Genomic DNA, 21,420 nt, shown 5'->3' with positions numbered 1-21,420 from the left:
TCCCACTCGGGGCACTCTAGGAGGCTGAGGCAGGAGGATTGCCAGAGATCAGGAGTTCGAGACCAGCATGAGCACGTGCAAGACCCTGTCTCTACTAAAAACAGGAAAAATTAGCCAGGCAGACAACTAAAAATAGAAACAAAAAATTAGCCGGGTGTGGTGGTGTGTGCCTGTAGTCCCAGCTACTCAGGAGGCTGGCAGGAGGATCACTTGATCCCAGGAGTTGGAGGTTGCTGTGAGCTAGGCTGATGCCACAGCACTCTAGCCTGGGCAACAGAGCAAGACTCTGTCTCAAAAAATAAATAAATAAATAAATAAATAAATATTTAAAAACCAAATCCCACTCGGGGCCCTTCCTCAGCTGAGCCCCACTTCCTCCAGCATCCACTCCTCAGAGGCCCCTGACACCCCGGCACTGCCAGGGCAGCTGCCGTCTGGGCGAGACTCTGGAGACACAGGTCAATGTTGGGGCAGAGCTGGTGGTGGCTGCCGGGCTCTGTGAGCCCTTCCAGAAGGTGTGTGAGCCTTATGTGTGTGCACAGGTGTGGACATGCATTTGAGCCTGCATATTGTATAGGTGTGCATGTGTGTGCAGGCTAGGGACAATGGATAGCTCGAACACACTCTTCAGGGCTCTGTTTCTGTGCTCACCTCCCCACCTTGTCTCAAAATGGGCTCAGGTCACCCCAAGGCCTGAGGCTGCTGGAGTGGGGGTAGGGCAGGCAAGTGAAAACCACTATCCCACAGAGACAGACCACCCCACTGAGCTCCACTAAGTGCAGGCTCTGTGGCTCCCACCACCCTGGGGCCCTGTGAGCCCCGAGGGGTACGCAGTCATCACCTGTGCAGGCCAGCATGCACTGCGGCTCCACATACCTGGTTAATGTACTGACAGTGCACTTGCACAGGATGAGCACAAGAGCTGCATGGCTCTCATGTGGGAGGTTATATGAGCACACACTAGTGTGTGTGCTCATGGGTGTATGTATGCACACAGGCGTGAGCCTGTGTATGAGAGGGGGTGGGGGCCCTGGAGGGCTGGGCTCCTGCAGGCTCTCCCCTGACACCTGCAGACATGGCTGAGGTGAGGGAGCCAGCACCTCACGTGACTACAGTGTCAGGAACTTACGGTTACTGGTGACCAGGCCAGCTCTGTCTCTGGGAGCTACAGAGCAAGGTAAGGCTGGGGGGGGGTCTCATCAGGGAAAAGACATCAGATCCCCCCAGCACACTCATTCACCCACTCAAATATGTGCATACTCTCACTCATATGCATACATACATTCATACATATACATGTACTCATTCTCACACGTGCCCAATCACATGTATACTTGTGAACACATGCTCACATACACAGACATGTATTTGTTCACACTCACACTCATGTTCTCATATACACATTCATGCAGTCACACTCAATCACACATATTCTCACACACGTACACACACATACTTGCTCACACTCATATTCCTACAAACGCAAGACCTGTCATGGGTGGTCCCCAGTGCCCTGGGCAGGCAGCTTGGGGACAGGTCAGAATACTCATCACCACCCAACCCTGCGTGGGCCCAGTGCCAAGTTCTACCTGACAGCTCACTAAATCTCACAGGGCCCACATGAGCTTGGTGCTTTACTCCCATTTTACAGACTAGGACACTGAAGCCAGAAGAGGCTCAGGACTTGTGCCAAGTGCACTAGGCACTCATCTCGTGGGCCAGGCTCTGTGCTTCTCAGTGATCACCCCACACCCAACACCCCAAAGTTCAGACCAAAATCATCTTCACATCACTGATAAAGACACCAAGGGTCAAAGAGGCTGAGTAACTCGTCCCCAGGCACACAGACAATAAATACTCACCACCACCCGCCCAAACACAGCCACTTCCCCAGCCTGGCACACAGTGGGCAACTGGTGATGGTGGTGCCATGAACAGGCAGGGTGGCTTCCACGGGGGTGGGGGCCCCTGGGCTGCTCCGCCTCACAATAGCTCATCTGTTCTCCCCTTTCAGTTTCCCCTCCTCTTCTTCCTCTTCCAAGAATCTTTCTCTCTACAAGAATCAAAGTCAAAATTATCCTATAAAGGCCCAGCGATGAGCCACGCCAGAGAACCCACTGCTGAGCAGGGGCAGGGCTTCGTGAGGCGACCCCCCCACCCAGCAGGCCTCTGAGGCCCCTGTGGGTCCTCTGTGCGTGCCCGGTCCCAGAGCACAGCACTCACCAGGTGAGCAGCGGGGACCTCCCACGGCTCTCTGTCTGCCCAGCACGTGTACACACACCATGCACAAAGTGTCTGTACACAGGACCCAAATACCAAGGCCACCCCAGGCAGGGTGTGGAATGGGAAGGGCTCACCCAACCTGGGCCCCCACCCCAGCAGGCTGGCCCCCTGCCTCCCTGCCTGCTGCAGGCTAAGCGGCACATCATGGGGGCAGGGGGTTCCGGCAGGTCCCTCTCTGGGCTCCCTCCGTGCTTGTCCAGCTCTGAGGTCTCTCAAGCCAGAGGGCCCACTCTCCTCAGAGCCTGTCGTTTCTTGAAGGCCCAGGGCCAGGTCCTATGGGCCCCCACTGCCAGCCCGTGGCCCCTGTGTGCCCCCACCCCCAGTGGTCCAGCAGGTGCTAGGACAGTGCTGCCCCCTGACTCCCAATCCCAGGGCCACCCCACTGACCTGATGGCACTGACCCAACAAATGGTTCTCCTCCTCCCTGGCGACCAGCTGGGGGCAGGTGTCTTGGGGCCCAGGGAAGCCATGCAGCTCAGGGACTGTAGGCCAGGGCCTCAGCCTATATCTTCCAGACAGGAGAGGCTTGCTGCCCCGGGCTGCCCATGCACTGCCTGCCTCCGTGTGCCCACAGCTCACTCCTGCTCCATCTGGGGCCTGTGGCCACCAGAGCTTCCTCTCTCCTTCCTGTTGCCCGCTCCCTGAGCAGCCCTTCCACTCTGGGAGGTCCTAAAAGCCGCCTGGGGCCCAGGGCTGCCCCCATCAGGGCTATTCAGTCAGCTGGGTTTTAGCCCCACCCACCACTGTGGTCAGACCTTCCGGCTCTCTGGGCTGCAGGGCAAGACCAGCTGTGTCCCCTGGGAGTAAGCTCTCGGCTGCCCCCCCAACCCCCTACCCCCTCTGCATACTTGCTGCTTCCTAGCAAACCATGAAGCCCCTCACACCCTCGGGCGTCGGGCCCAGCATGAAACCAGAGTGTACTGCACCACACAGGGAGCTCACTCCCTCACCAGCATGCTCCTTCCACCAAGTAGACGCTACTGCCCGGCTCTGCCCTCTGAGGCCACATAGAGGGCTGTACCTCTGTGGGTTTCAAGGTGGCCACCTCTGTACCCTATGACACCAAGGGACTGAGGGACCAGGCCTGAGCCTGGCCCAGGCACTTCTCAATCACCCTCCCCACAAGGCCTTTTTGTGTTCCCCCGTCCACCCCCATACCAGCTCTGCCAACATCTAGCTTGCTAAAGCACATTATGGCCCGAGAGGGCACCTGTCACTCCCCAGCCACTGTCTTGGGTCCCACTCAGAATTCCACTCCTCCTGAGCCTGCTCTGCCCCCACCAAGCCCAGTTTCCTTCCCTGCCCAGGCCCACAGCTGGACTGGGGAATAGGGACTCCAACATAAACTGTGGTGTGCTGAGCCCCCCACACTTCTCCCCTGAGCTTGAGCCTCAAGGTCAGAACTCTCCCAGGGACAAGACCCTCTCGAGGAGGCAGCTGGAGAAAGGAGCTTTCTGGGGCCTGGCGTCACCCTCATGGCAGGATTTGAGGGTGACAGAAACCACAGACCACAGGGCCCCTGGGAGCTGCAGTGGCCTCATCTTGCCCACCAGGTTTCCCAGGGCACGGCGCCACACTCCCACCTTTGTCTGTGGCTCTGGCCCAACAGGCCCTGGACACCAAGCCCCCATGCCTGGCCATGCAGGCACCTAGCCGTCCCCCAGGCCTATGTCTCGGGGCCCCTGAAAAGGGTGGCTCCCAGGCTGAGGGAGCTTCTGTTTCCCCAGCTGTGTCCGCAACCACAGACCTGCTGCCAAGGGGCCATGCCACCTAGGGGCCCGTTCAGGCTACAGACCACCCGCTATCTCCTAGACCATGAGGAGCTTGGGCTTTTGTGTCTGGGCCCTCCTTAAGGTGGGCACAGCCACCCTGGCCTCCCCCAGCCTGTGCCATGCAAGGGCAGACCATGCCTTCAGCAGAAAGGTAGACTCAACAGTCAGACAGACAGACAGATGACACAATGGAGAGGGTTAGAGTTAGCCTCTTCTCGTTTTTGCAGCAGGGTTGAGATAAACAGCAAGTGAGGAACCCCTGGGCCACAGACCAGCCACGACAAGCTAGGGGACAGTTCTCAGATGGAATGTAGGCAGCAAGGAGCCGTGGGGCCCAGAGGGTGCTAGATCAGGAAGGCCTCCCAGAGGACAGGCCCAGGTTTGATGGAGGAGGAAGAGTTTGCTAGAACGGGGGTAGGGTGAGGGAGTCAGGCAGGACAGGGGCTCATATTGAATCCACAGACAAATAGGGGGCCAAGGCCTGGGGAGGTTAGGGGTGCAGATTCAGGGACAAGAACCCACCAGGATAACAACTGGGACATGTCACCCCTTACTAGACAAATTGAGACCTGAAGTGGAAGCCAGAGCCAGACCTGCCCCTTGCCCTTGCCCCACCACAGGTCAAGAGTCATAAGCGCAGCAGAGGTAGGAGTGAGCCGAGGGCCAGGTCCCACCCCCACCCCCGCTCCTGGGCCTGGGCCTGGGCCCAACCCCAGGTCCAGCACTGAGAGGCTCCAGCCCAGAGGAGAGAAATAGGCTGCACGAGGGGGCCCCGTGGGTGAAGACATGTGCTGCGCCCCCAACCCTAGCTTCCCAGAAGGCCCCTCCTCTCTGGGCCTTGGTTTCTCCAAGTGACCTCACATCTCCTAAGGCAGCAGTTCACCCCCACCTCAAGTAACACTGCCATTCACATTCCTAAAAACAGGATGTTCAGGCCTCCTCACTCAGTAATGGTGACTCCATGACCTTTACTCTGTGCTGGTAACCATGGAGATTACCCACACCTGCATCCGCACAGGTAGCTACACGTGGCTAGGGTCACCTGCCTTGGGCAGCACTGGTCTCCCACTCCATCCTCCCCTGCCCCAGGCTGATGCCTCAAATTTCTAGGCTTGGGGACCTCCCACCAGGCCAGACACAGGGCCCTTATGAGGGTGGGTGGGAGCCAGCCAGTGGGACCAGACAGGGGGCCAAGGGTCAGCCTGAAAAAGAAGAGGGAAGGAGAGCTTTTGCAGGGTTCTGCTCAGGAGCAAGGCTATCTGCAACCAGCCCCCCTGCCCTGGCACTCAGGCCTCACGCCTGCCTCATCTCAGTACTCACAGCCCAAGAGGCTGGTCCTGCCATCATCTGCACTGGAGCAATGAGAAGACTGAGGTTCAGAGACGAGGGCACTCTCTGGGCCAACAGCCAGGGATTAGTGGCATGGGGACAGCAATCTGCTTCCCTGGAACCCTGGGCCCCCGCACCCAGCCTGGTGCCTGCTTGCCACCTTCAGGAGCAGCTCAGGCACCGAATGTGCCAAGGAGTGTCTGCTGGGCTCAGGGAGGGCACTGAGCCCAGGGTTGGGTGGACAGGCACCCCCACTGGGGAAGATCTAAGCTGTTAAATAAGACGCTTTGTATTTCCACCATCTTTCCATGCTGCCATAATGGTGCGCACGAATGTCCTGGCTGACACTCTTAAGAGCATCAACAATGCTGAAAAGAGAGGCAAATGCCAGGTTCTTATAAGGCCGTGCTCCAAAGTCATCGTCTGGTTTCTAACTGTGATGATGAAGCATGTTTTGTTTTGTAGGTTACATGGGCGAATTTGAAATAATTGATGATCACGTAGCTGGGAAAATTGCTGTGAACCTCACAGGCAGGTTACACAGTGTGGAGTGATCAGCCCCAGATTTGATGTGCAACTCAAAGATCTAGAAAAATGGCAGAATAATCTGCTCCCATCCAGCCAGTATGGTTTCATTGTACTGACAACTTCAGCTGGCATCATGGACCATGAAGAAGCAAGAAAAAAACACACAGGAGGGAAAATTCTGGGATTCTTTTTCTAGGGATGTAATACATACTTACAAATGAAATGCCTCCATGGAAAAAAATAAAATAAAATAAGATGGTTTGCACCAGCCCTTCCCCTAGGGCCTGGTCTACCCCACAGCCAGCCCTGGGACACACCCCCAGACTCTACCTGACCAGGACCCCCTGACCCCAGCCAGCCTTATGCAACTCGCTGTACGATGAGGTGGGCTGCGAGGATCCCCAGGAGCTCAGTACTGGGCACTGTTTAGTTGGGGCACAGGGAGTGGGTGGCCTGGAAGGTAGGACCCTGCCCAGCACCGCATGGTATAATGGCCTGATTTTGTCTACATCCTAATCCCTAGAGCCCATGAATGTGACCTTATTTGAAGAAAGGGTCTAAGGATATCATTAACTTAAGGAGCTCATTCAGGATTAGCCAGGTGGGCCCTAAATCCAATGACAAATGTCCTTATAGGAGACAGAAAGGAGAAGACACACACTGGAAAGGCCATGTGAAGATGGAAAAGAGACTGGAGTGATGTGGCCACAAGCCAAGGGTGCCAAGGAGTGCCAGCCACCACCAGAAGCTGGAAGAGATAAGGGGTGTGGCCCTGCGGACACCTTGACCTTGAACTTCCGGTCTCCAGAACTGTGAGAAAGTAAATTTCTGTTGTTTTTAGCCCCCCACTGTACGGAAGTTTGTTAGGGCAGCCCCAGGGAAAGATCCACACAGGACTGACCCAAGTGATTTCCCAGGATGAACTGCAGCCTTCCACTTAGTCTGACCCCAAGTCCTGGGCATGCCCCGTTGGTGAGCGGCAAGCTCTGCAAGGCCACATCCAGCTGGACACGGCATCCCTGAGCTGGCTTCCCCGTGTGTCCACAGCCCCCTGCAGGCCTGGCTCACCACGACCCAACCCTCCCGAGCACAGGGTCCGCCAGGCTAGCATGCCACCACACCTGACCACGCCCACTGGGCTTGCTGGCCCCATATCCCAGCCTTTTTTTTTTTTGAGACAGAGTCTCACTCTGTTGCCTGGGCTAGAGTGCCGTGGCTGGCGTCAGCCTAGCTCACAGCAACCTCAAACTCCTGGGCTCAAGCAATCCTACTGCCTCAGCCTCCTGAGTAGCTGGCACATGCCCATGTCTAGATAATTTTTTAATTTTTTATAGAGATGGAGTCTTGTTATGCTGCTCAGGCTGGTCTCAAACTCCTAGCCTCAAGCAATCTTCTCACCTCAGCCTCTTAAAGTGCTAGGATTATAGGTGTGAGGCACTGTGCCCAGCTTCCCTACAGGGTGGAACCATCTAGAACCTTGTCCCCTTCTTGGAAATCTACAAGTCAATGGCATAACCCACAGGCCCAGGTGGGTGTCTCACCCACAGCAGGACCCAGGAAACGGTCAGTGTCCACACATAGGGCCAGCCCCTCGACGTGGCTGTAACCAGCAAATCCCTCAGAGCTCAGAGTGAAGAATTTGTAACTTAGAGCTAATCTGACCCTCAACAAAGAGTTTTTCAAAGAACTGATGTCAGCAAGGCTGCAGCCAAGGCCCATCCATGCCCCAGGACCTCTGCCTGGTCAGACAAGGTACTAGCCAGCGCTGGGTACACAAGCAAGGTTGCTCACTGCAAAATGAAGAGAAGCCGGTGCACTGGGGTCAGCTAGTGTCCCCAGAACACGTGATATACTAGAGGGACTGCCTAGGGTGGAGGTAGGAGGCAGTTAGGTCACTCCTGTGTCCAAGGGACAAAGACAGTTAAGGAAAGTAGAGGCCCCATACGCATGACTGCCTGGGTTTCCAAGGGTAAGACCATACTGTGGGCCAGGGTGGGTTTTCTGCTCTGGGACACTCAGCCCTTGCGCTCCAGAGGGGACTCAAAATGCCCACACATCCCTGGATGCCCCACTGGGGCCTTCCACTCCCAAGCTGTCGCTTCTGTCCCCAGCAAGTGTTCCTGAGCTGGGCTGCAGCATCTCCCCAGGGCCAAGTGCCTGCTGGGCATGAGGGTCAGCGCTGCCCATGGTCCCCGCACCTGGTGCAGCGCTCTGGCCAGGCCAGGAAGGCGCAGCACATTGGCTGGAGGGAGGAGGCCAGGGCAGGGGTTCCTAAGACAACACTTCAGCTGTGGTGAGGTGGGTGGGGCTGGGGACAGTGACGCAACTGAGTTGCAGGGGGAGCTTGCCTGGAGCTACTCTCCTGCCTGAAACCACAAGCCAGCAGAGGCGGTTCAGGATTCACACTTCAGTTCACTGTAAACACTGACGAATTTCCACCTTTTAATTGCCAGAGAAAAAATTTCCAGAGTGCTGAGGCCTGGCCCCGGTCTATAGTTCCTGGCTTCTCCCGAGGCTGTAGCCCGCCCAGCCTGGCCTAAAGGGGCTCACTGCCCCCACTGCAGCCAGCCTGGGCACCCAAGGCCCCAGGCCGTGCTCGGTCCTGAGAGAGGTGCTCAGGCCAGCCTGACCAGCGGCTCCCTCTCGAGAGGGCCATCTCACCTTGGGTACTTGGCAGGCAGAATGGTGCAGTGGTTAGAGCACAGCCATGGGGGGAACAGGCTGGGCTTAATCCCCTCTTCCTAGCCTGTGTCCCACTCTGAGCCTCCGTTTCCTCATCTGAGGAGTGGGGCTGACAGGACCTCCTGGCATGGTAGGTGGGGTCTCTGGTCACTGGATTCCGCTGGCCATGCCATTGTCATGTCAGGAAGGGAGGAAATGCCAGAGAAGAGTGAGCTGGCAAGTCCTGTGCAAAGTCCAGTGATGCTCTCCCACGGTGCCTGCGGGGCTGGCTCTGAGCACGCTCCAGCCTCCCCGCTGGCCCTCAGCCCCACTCCTGCCCCCTTGGCCCCTCACCCAGACCACACACATTGCCTCTGGGCTGGACCCACCACCCGCAGGCACAGCCCTGGCCTACCTGTTGCACCCCCACACCTTGTGGCATCTCTATCTGTCAGCTACCTGCCCCTTTCCTGATGTCAGCTCTGGAAGCAGAGATCCCAGTGTCCATCCCGTGTGTCCCCAGCACCTGTGTAGTGCCCACGTGACACAGGCACCAGGCGCTTTCTGCAGCATGAGCGGATCTCGTCCACACTCCAACTAGCTAGATTCCCCCTACTCCCCATTTGCTGAACTAAACCATTTATCCAGCCCCAAGGACCCACACTTCAGCACAGGGGGCCTCAGCCATGAGAGGGATGCCCTTGCAGGGGCCGTGTACCCACAGAGCAGGGCCTGGGCCCCCCAGGCAGCCTCTCTAGCCTCAGTGTCCTTGTCTACAAAGCAAGGGCAGAGCAGATCGGGGGCTGGGAGAGCACCCCCCAACACACCCGGCCCCACCTTGCTGTTAACCTCCAGGGGTCAAAGGGACGTGGCCGGGTGGGCAATCTGCTAGGCACCTGTGTCGGGATGCCTGGAAGCAGACAGGCAGTCTCCTCTGAGGTCAGAGTCAAGCTGACTCCTGGCCAGACAAGGAACCCACAGGGGGCAGAACTTCCCCAAGTCCAGCCTATTCTACCCCTCCCCTTCCCAGTGGCCACCATGCTCGCTGCTGGGGTCAAGCTATGCCTGCTTCCTCAGCACACATTTGCTGAGCGTCCACCCCACTGGGCCTGAGAAGGCTCCAGGCGACAGTTCTAGGAGCACACTGGCATCTGGTGCTGGGCACCTCTCGCCCAGACAGGACCTAGTCCCTGCCACCAGCCCCAGGCCAGCCCCCTCAGGAGCAGAGGGCTGCCACCAACCAGACCCTCCTACGACACCTGTGTCACATGCACATCCTGGGGGACAGACTCCCCACTTGCTGAGGCCAAGGCACAGGGATCATAAAGGGTGGGGTGCTTTCCTGCCTACAGTCACCTCTTATAATAGGAGGGCCAGGCCGCCGGGCCAGGGGAGAGGCAGGGAGCCCAACGATGCCCACCGTGTACCAAATGCGTTAGCCTCCTAGCCCACTCAATCACCCACTGCCCACTGTATCACCCGCTGTGACACTTTGCTCTCCTGATGAGGACATTGAAGCTGAGTAGGCTGCAACCCACAGCCACCCAACGAGCATGGCCACTGTTACCCAAAGCCTGGGGCCGCCTTGCCAACACCACACAGCCTAGGAGACCCCAAAAGCCTTTAGGCCCCTGCAGAGCCCCTACCATGCATTTCCTGCCAAGCCTGGCTCTGAGGGGGTAAGAAGGGGCCCATTCTCGAAAGGACACTGGATTCCACCTGGGCAGAAGCCCACCAACACACAGGACAGTGTGGGTAGGCCCCAGCCTCTGTGGAGGGGATGGACAGGGCTCTGGGCAGGAGGCTGGGGGCACAGGGTGGGACATACCATGTGAGGGTGTAGGGAGGTAGCCACCACAGGGCCCAACCTCAGCAGGGTGGAAATGCCTGGCAGGGCATGGGTCCAGCCCATGCTCGAGGATTTAGGGCTTGCTTCTGTTTCAAACTGATCTCAACAGAGCCCAAGGGAAGGCTGGTCAGGAAACCCTGCCAGGCCACTCACTCCCACTCTGCATCCCACTCACTGTGACCAGTTCCCTTGGGGGAAAGGGGGGCTGGTGCTTGCCACCGAAAAAGCCCTGGCAGAGAAGCAGAACCCCAGTCCTCGGTTTGCCCATCAGTAACTGGGCCAGTCCCAGGAGCTGTTTGCTGAGGCTGCGTAGGGGAGGGTACTCACCTCCGCAGAGCCTTGAACAAGCAAAGGAGCAGGCAGTGCCCCAGACACAGAGGGACTCCCTGCAGGGCTGTGTTTGAACGCCACTGGGCAGCTGAGAAAGCTGAGAACAGGAAGGGTCAGAGAATGGTGGGAGGTAGCCCACCGCTGGGCTGGGCTCAGCTAGAGTCAGGGTGGGGAGTAGCCAGCCAGACCTCCTGAACAGTGTCACCCCACCCCCAGAAGGAGAAGGAGGCAGTTAGGGCTCTGGCATCGGCAGGCAAATACTAAACTCTGCACCCTGGGACCCAAGCCACTGTCACCCTACATCTGGCGCTCCCAGTCTGCTGGGGAGGCAACCACCTCTGACTCACACCCTCATGACATTGTTCCACCCAGACATGTTGACATGTCAGCCAGCATCCTGGGAGCAATCTTCTGCACACATTAGCCAAGCAGGGCCTTACACAGAGAGTGTCTCAGCCAGAGAACACTTGGACGCAAGGCCCTGCATCGGGGCAAGAGAAGCCACACACCTCAGACATGAGGGACAGAGGTGGGTCCATATCAGAACCACTTGCCAAAGCCATGTGCCCAGCTGAGGCAGATGGTGTCTCAGACCTTCCCTGAGCTAAGCTCCCAGGTCCAGGCACCATTCACACCTGAGCTCCAGTCCCAGCTCTGTGCCCCAGCGCTGGAGACCGGGCACATGTCATTCACTCCTGAGTCTTGTTCCTCATCCCTTATTGGTAATCGTACTCTGAGGACCAAACCAGATAGTTCATAAGGACTCTGCCATAAGCACTTGGCCCAGCACTGAGTCCTGGGGTCCCTAGAGACAGAGAGCACCTTGCCTAGCCCAGATCCCCGTACCAGGGTGAGGTGACAGCAAGGGAATACAGTGGGGACACCGAGGCCAGGAAACTCGTGCTGGGACAGGGTGTGGATGGGAAAGTCGGTCAGAGAGATCCAGCCCCACTGCTCCTCACCAGAGCCAAGGGCAGAGGTCAGGGGTCAGCCACGATGGGCACACTGCGTGGGCACTTGCTCTCTGCTGGTGCCAGGCCAGGGCAGCTGTACAATCCCTCCACACTGGCAGCCACCAGCTGGGGTGTCCCAGGACAGGCCACTAGAGCCACCAGCCCTGACCCTGTAGCAGTCAGGGGCCTGAACCTTCTCCACCATCTGTTCATTTTACTCATCGCATTCGTATTTTTGTACCATGGTGGCCTCCGTTGGACCACACAAAACCATAAAGCTCCTCATACCTATATCGGGCTCAGTCTGGGTATTCCACTGGAGAGGCTCCTGGGCTAGGGCAAAGGGTGCCAGGGCCCAGCGTCACAAGGCGTGGCCCCAGCTCCGCTCCTCTGTGCACTCCTGGCTTGCCCAGGAAGCCCAGTTCACCATATGTCAGTGGGAGTTCTGGCCCCTGCCCACCCTGCCATAGGCTGGAATCCACCAAGGCAGCAGAACAAGGTCCCTTCCCTCTGTCCACTCAGTTCAGCATTTCAGGTTTGGGTCTTTCTTCTGTCCATGCATTGGCTTTTATCTCTGTACCTAATGCTAATATTCTCAAACTATTTTCGAACGTGGTTTTTTTCTTTGATGCTATTGATTAGTTTTTACTCTCTGAGTTTGTTTGTTTTGTTTGTTTGTTTTTTGGAGACAGTGCCATAGTGTCAGCCTAGCTCACAGCAACCTCAAACTCCTGGGCTTAAGCGATCCTTCTGCCTCAGCCTCCCAAGAAGCTGGGATTACAGGCATGCGCCACCATGCCCGGCTAATTTTTTTCTATATATTTTTAGTTGTCCAGCTAATTGCTTTCTATTTTTAAGTAGAGACGAGGTCTCGCTCTCTCTCATTTTCTTCTTGAACTCCTGACCTCGAGTGATCCTCCGGCCTCGGCCTCCCAGAGTACTAGGATTACAGGCGTGAGCCACCGCGCCAGGCCTACTGTCTGAGTTTATCATTTTATTCCACCGCGCCAGGCCTACTGTCTGAGTTTATCATTTTATTCCATTGCCTTCTGCTTTTTGTCACTTTTCATTCCTTAGTAAATTTTAGGTTGGCCTCAAGAGGTATCATGTCTAGGCTGGGGTCATCCATAGGCTGGCAGAGGTGGGCCCCCAACCCTCTGTCAGTGCCTCAGAGCTAGGGGATCCAGCTGCAGCCACTCCCAGGCCAGGTCTCTGGCTAGACAGAGGCAGGGAGAGGCCTGAACAGGCCCCGAAGGGAGGGAGCTGGGTGAGGTGCCGGAAGAGGTGCTGACAAAGGAGCAAAAAGAAGGAAGGAAGACAGGCCAGACCCTGAGGTGGGGGAACTGAGAGCAGCCTGTTCCTCCTCAGCCTGGGAACCCTAGAGCCTCCAGGCTGGGCTGGTGGACAAGATGAGGGGGCGCTGGCTCCTCTCCTCGCCCCTCGGCACAGGCCCAGAGGCAGCATGGCTGGCTGAGCATTCCCAGGCCTTCACAGTGCTCCACTGTTCAGAGGCCCAGTGAGGACAAGGGTCTGGCGGTAGGCCCGGGTTGGCAGGATGGGTCCTAGCCCCAGCCTCCCCTGCCTGCTTGCAGAGTCTGGCCCCATCCCTGGCAGCCAGGAATGGGAGGGGCAGAGGGTGGGGTCTCCTCCCCACTCTCCACCCACCCCAGGCAGCCATCCCACCCCTTCCCAAGGCCAGGCCTCTGCGCCCAGCCCCTCCTCGCTCTGAGCCAGCCTGTCACAGCCTGGCAGAGAAGTGGCTCTCACAGAGGATTCTGCTCAGCCTCAGGGTTCGAGGCCTTTGCCTGGCACTCTATCACACTGGACCCCTCTCACGCCATCACATGACCTCCTCGTGCTACTCCCTACCCACGGACTCCTTCTGCCCCAGCCCAGGTCACCCCAAGACACCTCCTGATACCCCACGGTCAGGCAGGCTGACAGTGTCCTCAGGGGTACTCAGGCAGAGGCAGGGGAAGGAGGGCCTCTGGTGGAAGTCTGTTCCCCTCTGCTCCCTGGGGATGGCACTCCAGGCTGGGCCCTTCCCAGAAGGCAAGTCAGCTCCACTGGGGGCTGCCGGCCACCACAGCCTCAGACACGTGGGAGCCCTGAAGCCTGTGCTCCATCTGCCCAGCCTCCCTGTACCCACCCCTGGTACAGGAGCCTCAGAAGCTTCACCAGATTGCCCAGGTGAAGTGCCCGCTTGGCCCTGCCATCTGCCCCGTGGGGTCATGGGCAAATGCTCCCATCTAACGCTGGGCCAAAGTGAGACTCCCAGAAGCAAGGTAGCTTCTGGTGGTCAGCAGAGCCTGGAACCAAGCCCCTAAGGCTTCCTCCTGGCTGGGGCATGTCCACAGCCGCCCAGGCAGCTCAGGCCCAGGCAGGCTGCACTGGCTGGGGGACGTGGCACAGCCCAGTGAGCGCCACAGGGACACAGCCCCCGAGTGAGTCAGGGGCCCTCTCCCTCCCCAGTGAGATTGCACTGGCCATGCCGCTTTTCAGCCAGAAAACTCAGCAGAGAGGGCTTGGGCAGTAGGATGGACAGGGGACCAGGTTCTCAGGACCCCTTGGTGCCAGCTGGCAGGAAACCTGGCTTGGGGCAGAGCCTGCTGGATCCTCCACAGAGGCTGGGGTGGGGGGTCCTTTCTCAATCCTGTTCCTTCCCAGCAACTTCCTGCCCCCAGAGCATGTGCAGCCACCACCGACCACAGTACTTCATACCCTGATCACATCCTCAAGAAAATGGGAAGACTGATCTCAGAGAGTCCCTGACCCAAGTGGCAAACCTTCCTGAAGCCAGGAACCCAGGCTGGCTTGGGGGCTCAAGATGAGCTCTGCCCCTCCCCCCACCTTAGAGCCAGTGGACCTCAGGGCCACAGTGGTTGGAGCCATGACCAGGCCCCTCTCCCTGACAAGAGGACCAGGGGCAGCCTCCTCAGGCCTAGGCCCCAGCCACCTCCTCAGGCAGCTGTAGCCAGGGGTCTAGAACCAAACTGGGCCCAGTCCTAGTGAGGGCCCCGAAGGGCAGTTATTCCAGAGATTCCTGCCCGCATGGCCCCACCCTGGAGCAGCTGCTCCTGTGGGGCAGGGAGCTGGCACGGGGCGGGGGGGGGGGTGATCCCCACTCTGGCTTATGCCAGGCAGCAAAGTGTCAGGGTGAGGACCCCTGGAGCAGCATACCCTTCCCACTGGGGAAGTGGAGAGACCAGGAATAGGTGTGGTGGGGAGGACTTGTGGGAAGGGTGGCCAGTTAGGGGTACAGCAGAGACAAAGTCCTGAGACACGGTGGGCGGGCGGTGGCAGGTGGTGGTAATTCCTGTTGGAGGCCAACTCTGGAGGCTCCGGGGCCGTGTTGCATCCAGCTCGTGGTGAGTCACTATCAGCAGCTAGGTGGGCACCCCATCCCCCTCACAGACCCCATGAGGCTGGACTTCCTGTCCCTGTCCTGCCCAGAGATAGTGAAAGATGCCCAGGTCACACAGTCTGGCCTGGTAGAGCCATCTGAGCCCACTCAGCACCAGGCAGCCACCCCTGTGCTCCTGGAGATTTCAGGCCAAAGAATGGGATGGCAACAGGAAGTCACTTCCTGTCCCATGCCAAGGGGACACAGCCACTCCTTCCTCTGCTCTGCCATGTCAAACCCACCCAGCTGACCGCTGACCTACCTGCCAAGGCCAGGCCCATCAGGGGACTGAGGGGTCTGCGCCAGCTGCTCACCCCTCAGGAACGCAGCTTCCCTTTCTGGCCTCAAGTTGGAGAGGAAGCGGCTGGGGTCAGGGAGGGATGTTTTTCAAGAGACATGATGAGTGCTGAGTTCCTGGCGTGCGTCCCCCAGCTCTGAGCCTGGTCCCAGCCCTGGGCTGTATTCCCCACACCTGTCCACTCAGGGCTCCCAGGCCAGCCATTGTGGGTCTTTCCCTACCACCCTCCTGATGGTCGCAAATCTGACCTTTTGCTGGGATCTGGCTCAGGTGCTGGCTCTTTGGGACCCCCAGCCCAGGATCCCTCTACAGCAGGCAGCTCAGGGTAGGCCACATCGACCCCAATCTTGACACATCTTTAGAAAGGATTGGCCACAGAGAAAGCAAATCCTTCCATTTCAGGTGAGGGCACACAGCTCAGCACTTGGGCACTTATTTTTCCTCACTAGGCCTCAGTCTCCCTATCTGTACCACTGCTGGGGCCACTGGGCCCAGGCCCAGGAGTAGCCAGGTGGTACGCCACAGTGGCTGTCCAGACAGAGCCCAGAGGTGGGAGTGGGGTGGTGCTATGACGGAAACCTGAAGAGTTTCGTGCAAGGCCACTGCACACCAGCCTGCCATTATCTGACTAGAAACTCTGCCTACCAGGCAGCAGCTTCCAGGATGCCAGGCACACCTGTCTCCAGTGCTCAGTGCAATATCAAACACAGGCGGGGAGAACAATGAGCCAACTTCAAAGAGCCTGGCAAAGCCCACCTGCCACCCCTTCACTTCCCGGCCCAGGAGTGAGGGACTGGGAGAGTTCACACTCCCTTCACCCCTCCTGTGGGTGGCAGGGCAGGCAGACAGGTCAACATGCAGGGTAACCATGGACCAAGCTGGGGGCTCGAAGAGCACCAAGCTCGGGGGTGGGGGTGGCCAGGGAGGGCATCCTGACCATCAAGCAAGACTGACACTTATGTTTTCAATAAATTTGCTCCTGAGGGAGAGTGGCAAGGTGGGCCAGGTAGGCTGAGCTGCTACCTATGAGCATCTGTCAGCAGGTCCTGCCCTCCAGCCTACAGCCTGTCAGCCCTTGTGGCCCATGCCTGGGCCTGGGCCTGGCACCAGGCACCCAGCATGTATGGGAGGGACAGAGGGCTGGGGCAACAACTTTCTGAAAAGGGCCCATCACTGCCCCAGAGGCAGGGGCACTGCCTTGAACTCCCAAGGCTGTGGGACAAAGCCAAGGACACCCCAGCATTCCAGGCCCCAAGACTGGCCCCTGACCTCTTCCCACGTTGGCTAAGGGCGGCCAGCAATGAGGGCTGGGGACCTGGCAGACTCCTTCACCTGGCTCAGGACAGTGGCAAGGCCATAGGGACAGTCCAAGGTTGTGGGGACACGTGGCCTTCTAATGCCACAGAACAGCATCGCTAGACTACAACACCTCTGTGCCAAGACTGAACGAACTCCCCAAAGTGGGGCTGCCCACCATGCGGGCTCAAGGCCAGGGAGGCCCCAGCTCAGGTCTGGAGATGCGGCCTCGATGGGGCCCTCGATGCTCATACTGAGGGTTTCTCGGCAGTACCTCATTTCATTTTTCCTGACGGTCCCATGAGTTAGGCCTCATTTCACAAGGAGGGAGCTGAAGCCCTGAGACACAGGCTGCTTGGAGCCCCAGAACTCAGCTCCCCTCTGGTCCCTGGGAGAAGCCCAGTGCTGCTTCACACGGTGCCTGCTCTGAGAAGCCCCCAGGACGCCTGCTCCGACTGCCTCGGCCCTGTCTGTCGTGGCCTGCACACCGCCATCTTGGAGCTACTGCCCGCCAGCCTGGCATATCCTGGGACGGGGACGTGGCCTCCCTCTGCAGGCTTGAGCATGCAGGCACCCCACACCCCACCCAGCCGCCTGGAGCAGGCATGCAGGCAGTGGGCCACGCCCGCCCCCCAGGCTCAGCGGGTGCGCAGTAAACATCTGATTCACAGGGAAGCAGAGGCCACTTCTTGGAATCAGAGTGGCTGCAGGGGAGGGGGTGTGGATAACATGTGGATGCCCTGCCAAGCCCTCAGGACTCCTCTGGCCTCTCCCAGGCTACTGCCCCAGAGCACACTCTTCCCGGAGGCCAGTTGGCAAAGATGGGTCAGATATGACTGGAACCTGCTGTGGCCAACCCATGTGGGCTAAAGGTCAGTCACCTCAGGATCCTGGGGCCAGCAGTTGCAGCGTGGCCTGTGACTTGGAGCAGGGCTACCCATTCTGGCAGCCTCGGAAGTTACAGTGCCTGGGAAGAAGGAAGGAGGTGGGGGAGGGCAACCAGGCACTTTTGTCCCCACCTGGGAGCCAATGCCACCTTGAGCACCATGAATTCCCGTCTGACCCACAGCTCAACCTGCCCTTGAGCCTGGGCTTACACTTCACTCATATTACCCCTGGAGTTCGGGTGTAGTCAGGAGCCTTGGCACCGAGCCCAAATCCAGCAGTGTGGCCCACAGCTAGGGGCTTCTATCACCCCTGTTTTACAGGATAGGGAACTGAGGGTCAGGAAGTGTATTCACCTAGCCCGGATCTCCTGGCCCGCGGCTGGGAGGCAGTGTGTTACTCTCAGCACCATCCTGTCTGGCCCTTCCCCTTGCAGGCCTAGGCGTAGTGAGGGTGGCTCCAGTGCTCAGGGAGGGGGCCAGGCAGCGAGGTGGAAATGCTCCCCACCACCACCTCTGGGACTTAGGCAGCCCATACATGGGACTGTCCCCAGGGAGGGACAGGGTCACTGGAGGGATCCAAAGGCCTCCTGGGGAGGGGCCACCTACCCTGGAGGGATTCCAGACTGAATCCTCCTCCTCCTGCCTCCCAGGCCTCTCCACACCACATCCTGCCCATGCACTCACCACACCTGGAGCACACCACACAGGCCACTCTGGTCAAACTGGTCCTACTGCCAGCATTTGTCTCAGTCTGTCCCGACGTTCCCAGTCACAAGCCAGAGGGCACTCCCCCTAAGTGCAAGCCCTGCATCCACTGGCCCATGTGCAGCCCATCTCCCTTGGCCAGCCTTCCTTTGTCCTCACCTTCCCAGGCTGCCCTGTGCTGGGCAAGCCACCTAGGGTTATTAAAGAAACACATATGCATATGCCCCAGGCTTGCCAAGGCCGCCTGACAGCCAGCCAGTGAAAGGAGGGCGGGGCCACCACAGTCACAACCCTTGGTGCCCCACATGGAGCCCTGAGGACCCAGGTGGCTCCCCAACACTGTCCACTTCTCAGCCCAGGAGATGAAGGGCTATGGGTCAGTCACCTCTGGATCAAAGGTGAGCAGCAACCTGGAAGGCTGCCATTTGCCCCAGGCCTCTCCAGGCCTGGCCCTGCCCCCACCCCAACCCAAGCAGAGGTGGGACAGTTTGTCCCTGCTGTCCCTCCAGGACACACAGCATCCCTGAGGGCTAGGGAAAGGATTCCCAGTGACTCACAGTCACTAAATACCAACCATGTCTCCCCACCAGCCCCTTGGGCACTCCAGCCACCCATGAGCTAGAAAGGGGCTCACGCCCCTCACTTTACAGATGAGGAAATGGAGGCTCAGCAACATGAAGCCTCCCGACCACAATGACACAGCTGTTAAGTGGTGGCATCTGAATTCAAACCCCATACCCCAGCCCGACTTCGTGCCCTTCCTCTGCAACCAAGGCTGGCCATTGCGCCTCTCCGGCCCCCTTCAGGCTTCCCATTTGTAGGCCTGCAAGTGTGCGTTCATCCATGTGGCCGGGGCTGGGGGCCTGACTCAGCACCCCACTTCCTCAGTCCATGTGAACAGGAAGGGCCAGGGCAGACCTGGAGCCCAGCCTCCTTCCTTCTGTCTCTCCCAGACCAGCCTCCTTGGTGGGCTCCTCCACAACCCTGCAGACCTGGTGGCCTCCCCGAAAAGGCCAAGCCCCCTGTCAGCACCCCTTTTGCCAGATGGCCCTGTCAGTTCCGGGACTGGGCTGCCTACCTGTCCTTCTGCCTGCCCCCTCTGCCAGGGTGTGCCTCAACACGGGGCACAGAGCCAGGTAACGGGGAGCCAGGTGGAGGGCAGGGAAGGGAAGTCCTCACTCCTTGGAGCCCTCACCCCTAGCACCCGTCTCTCCCTGTCCCGATAGGGGCGGAACACTGGCTGTAGGGCTCTGAGGCTGGGCTCCTAGGGGGCCCTCTCCGAGGGTGTCTGGGTACAGGACACACTAGGAGGAGGCAGGAGGGGGTGGGGTCCAGCCCCTCTTCTGGTCCTGCAGGGCCAGAGCCATGAGGGCAGAGGCTCACATGGGCTCACCCAGGTCACAGAGATGGTGCTGGGCTGACCTGAACCCAGAGTCCTGCTCCCAGTCCAGGACGAGGATACTTGGCCCTGCTTTCAGACTGTTGTGAAAAAAATTCTACATACTTCATCATCAGTGTCACAGCAGGTGACATTTCCTGAGCCCCTTCATGCTGAGGTCTGCTCTGTACACTGCCTACAAGACCACAGGCATGTTGTCCATGCGGCAACACCAGGGGTCCACACGGAGCACTCCCGCCAGGCCAAAGACACCTCTGAAAGGCACTTAGCATGGCCACCTGACCAGAAGGCACTGCTGTCACCAATGTCGACAATGAGCAAACTGAGGCACACAGAGGGACACCACGACAGGGCTCAGGCCCTCTCAACATCCCCTGAAGGAGCCACAGCACGAGCTGCAGGAATGGGCTGGGCTGCCAGGAGCCGGGCCCACGTGTTAAAGGGCTGGCCCTAACCATCCCCTCTGCCATCTGCTCTGAGACTCACCGCTTCCCATATGAGTCGCGGACTCCCGAACCACGGCTATCAGTCACTCACACTTCAGTGTGAATCAGGCCAACAGGCAAGGAAAGTTTGGATTCCAGGGATGAGGTGGAAGCAAATGCTCCCCCAAGCCTGTGGAGGTCCGGCTGCGTGGGTCGTGTACTGGGGTCCTGGGGCGTTGCCACAGGGGCGGGAGGAACGTGGGACAGGCGCGTCACACCGCCCCCAGCCCTAGGCCTCCGGGACCGAACGTCACCCCACCCCCCACCCCCGCTCCCAACCCGGGCTTCCTCGGGCAGAGCCGGACGAGTTCGGGCTGGCGCCGCTAGGCCCCAAGCGCGGCGGCGACACCAAGGCCCGGGAACCTGCGCGCCCACCCGCCGCCCATCCACACCCCTCGCCGGGACTTACCCGCCGAGCTCCGCTCCACTCCCTCGCCGCCCCGGTCCAGGCGCGGCTCGGATCGGCGGCAAGCGCCCAGCCCCGTGCGGTCCCGCCCCGTCCGCCCCGCCCGGCCCCGCCCGGCGCCGCCTCCTTGCCCCGTCCGCCCCGCCCGGCCCCGCCTCCTGGCCCCGCCCCGAACGCCCGGCCCCGCCTCCTGGCCCCGCCCCGAACGCCCGGTCCCGCCTCCTGGCCCCGCCTCCTGGCCCTGCCCCGAACGCCCGGCCCCGAACCAAAGGACCTCGGGGTGGGGGTGCTCGTGTATCACCCCCGCGCCTGGGGGCACAGGCGGGCATTGGCTGCGGGCTTGGACACAGCGTCCGTGCCCGCACACAGTAGGTGCTCAGAAAATACCGGTGAGAGAACAACTAAGCAGCGTGTCTGTGTCCCGCCCCATGACCCTCGCCCCGAGGTCCCGGTGGAAAGGGCGCGCCAGCCCCCCAACCCTGTTATCCCGATCCTGGCTAAGGAGGCGCTTCCCTCGCCGACCCCACCCTGCCCAGTGGGTCTGACTCAGGCGAAGGCAAGGCAGAGGCGTGGGGTCATCCCTGCTGGCAGAGGAGGGCTTGCTGGAGCCCCTAGAACCTTGTCCTGTTTCCACACAACCTCCAGGGCACTTCTCAGCCACTTCCAGGCCTTGGACCAGGTCTGGACCCCCATGGCCCAGGGGGTCGAGCTCCAAAGCTGTGAGGCCCAGAAAACAGGGTACTTTTTACCTTGCCTCCTCTGCTGCTCCCTGTCCAGGACCACCAGCCTCTTCCTACAGCTGCCTGCTTGGAGGTGGGGCCACAGAACCAGCTTAG

The 21,420-nt window shown here is 59.3% G+C and overlaps 1 protein-coding gene across 2 annotated transcripts in view; it reads right to left on the bottom strand.

Moving 5' to 3' along the window:
- The window catches only part of SH3BP2 (SH3 domain binding protein 2), a 37,391-nt gene extending 16,732 nt beyond the window's left edge, over nt 1-20,659 (bottom strand). Inside the window, exon 1 of one of the 2 annotated variants that reach the window (XM_045528206.1) lies at nt 20,588-20,659. Coding sequence is in view for 1 of the 2 variants with exons in the window: in XM_045528207.1 (XP_045384163.1) it covers nt 2,671-2,753 (83 nt within the window). In the remaining variant the exon portion in view is untranslated. Of the gene's footprint in view, nt 1-2,670; nt 2,864-20,587 lie in introns of those variants that run through there. The other variant, XM_045528207.1, reaches the window with a different exon arrangement.
- Nucleotides 20,660-21,420: the final 761 nt, after the last annotated feature.

Source organism: Lemur catta, chromosome 17 (assembly GCF_020740605.2).
Source record: "Lemur catta isolate mLemCat1 chromosome 17, mLemCat1.pri, whole genome shotgun sequence".
Lineage (NCBI taxonomy): Eukaryota > Metazoa > Chordata > Mammalia > Primates > Lemuridae > Lemur > Lemur catta.
Note: the sequence above shows the minus strand (reverse complement) of the source record. Positions and strands in the feature narration are given on the sequence as shown.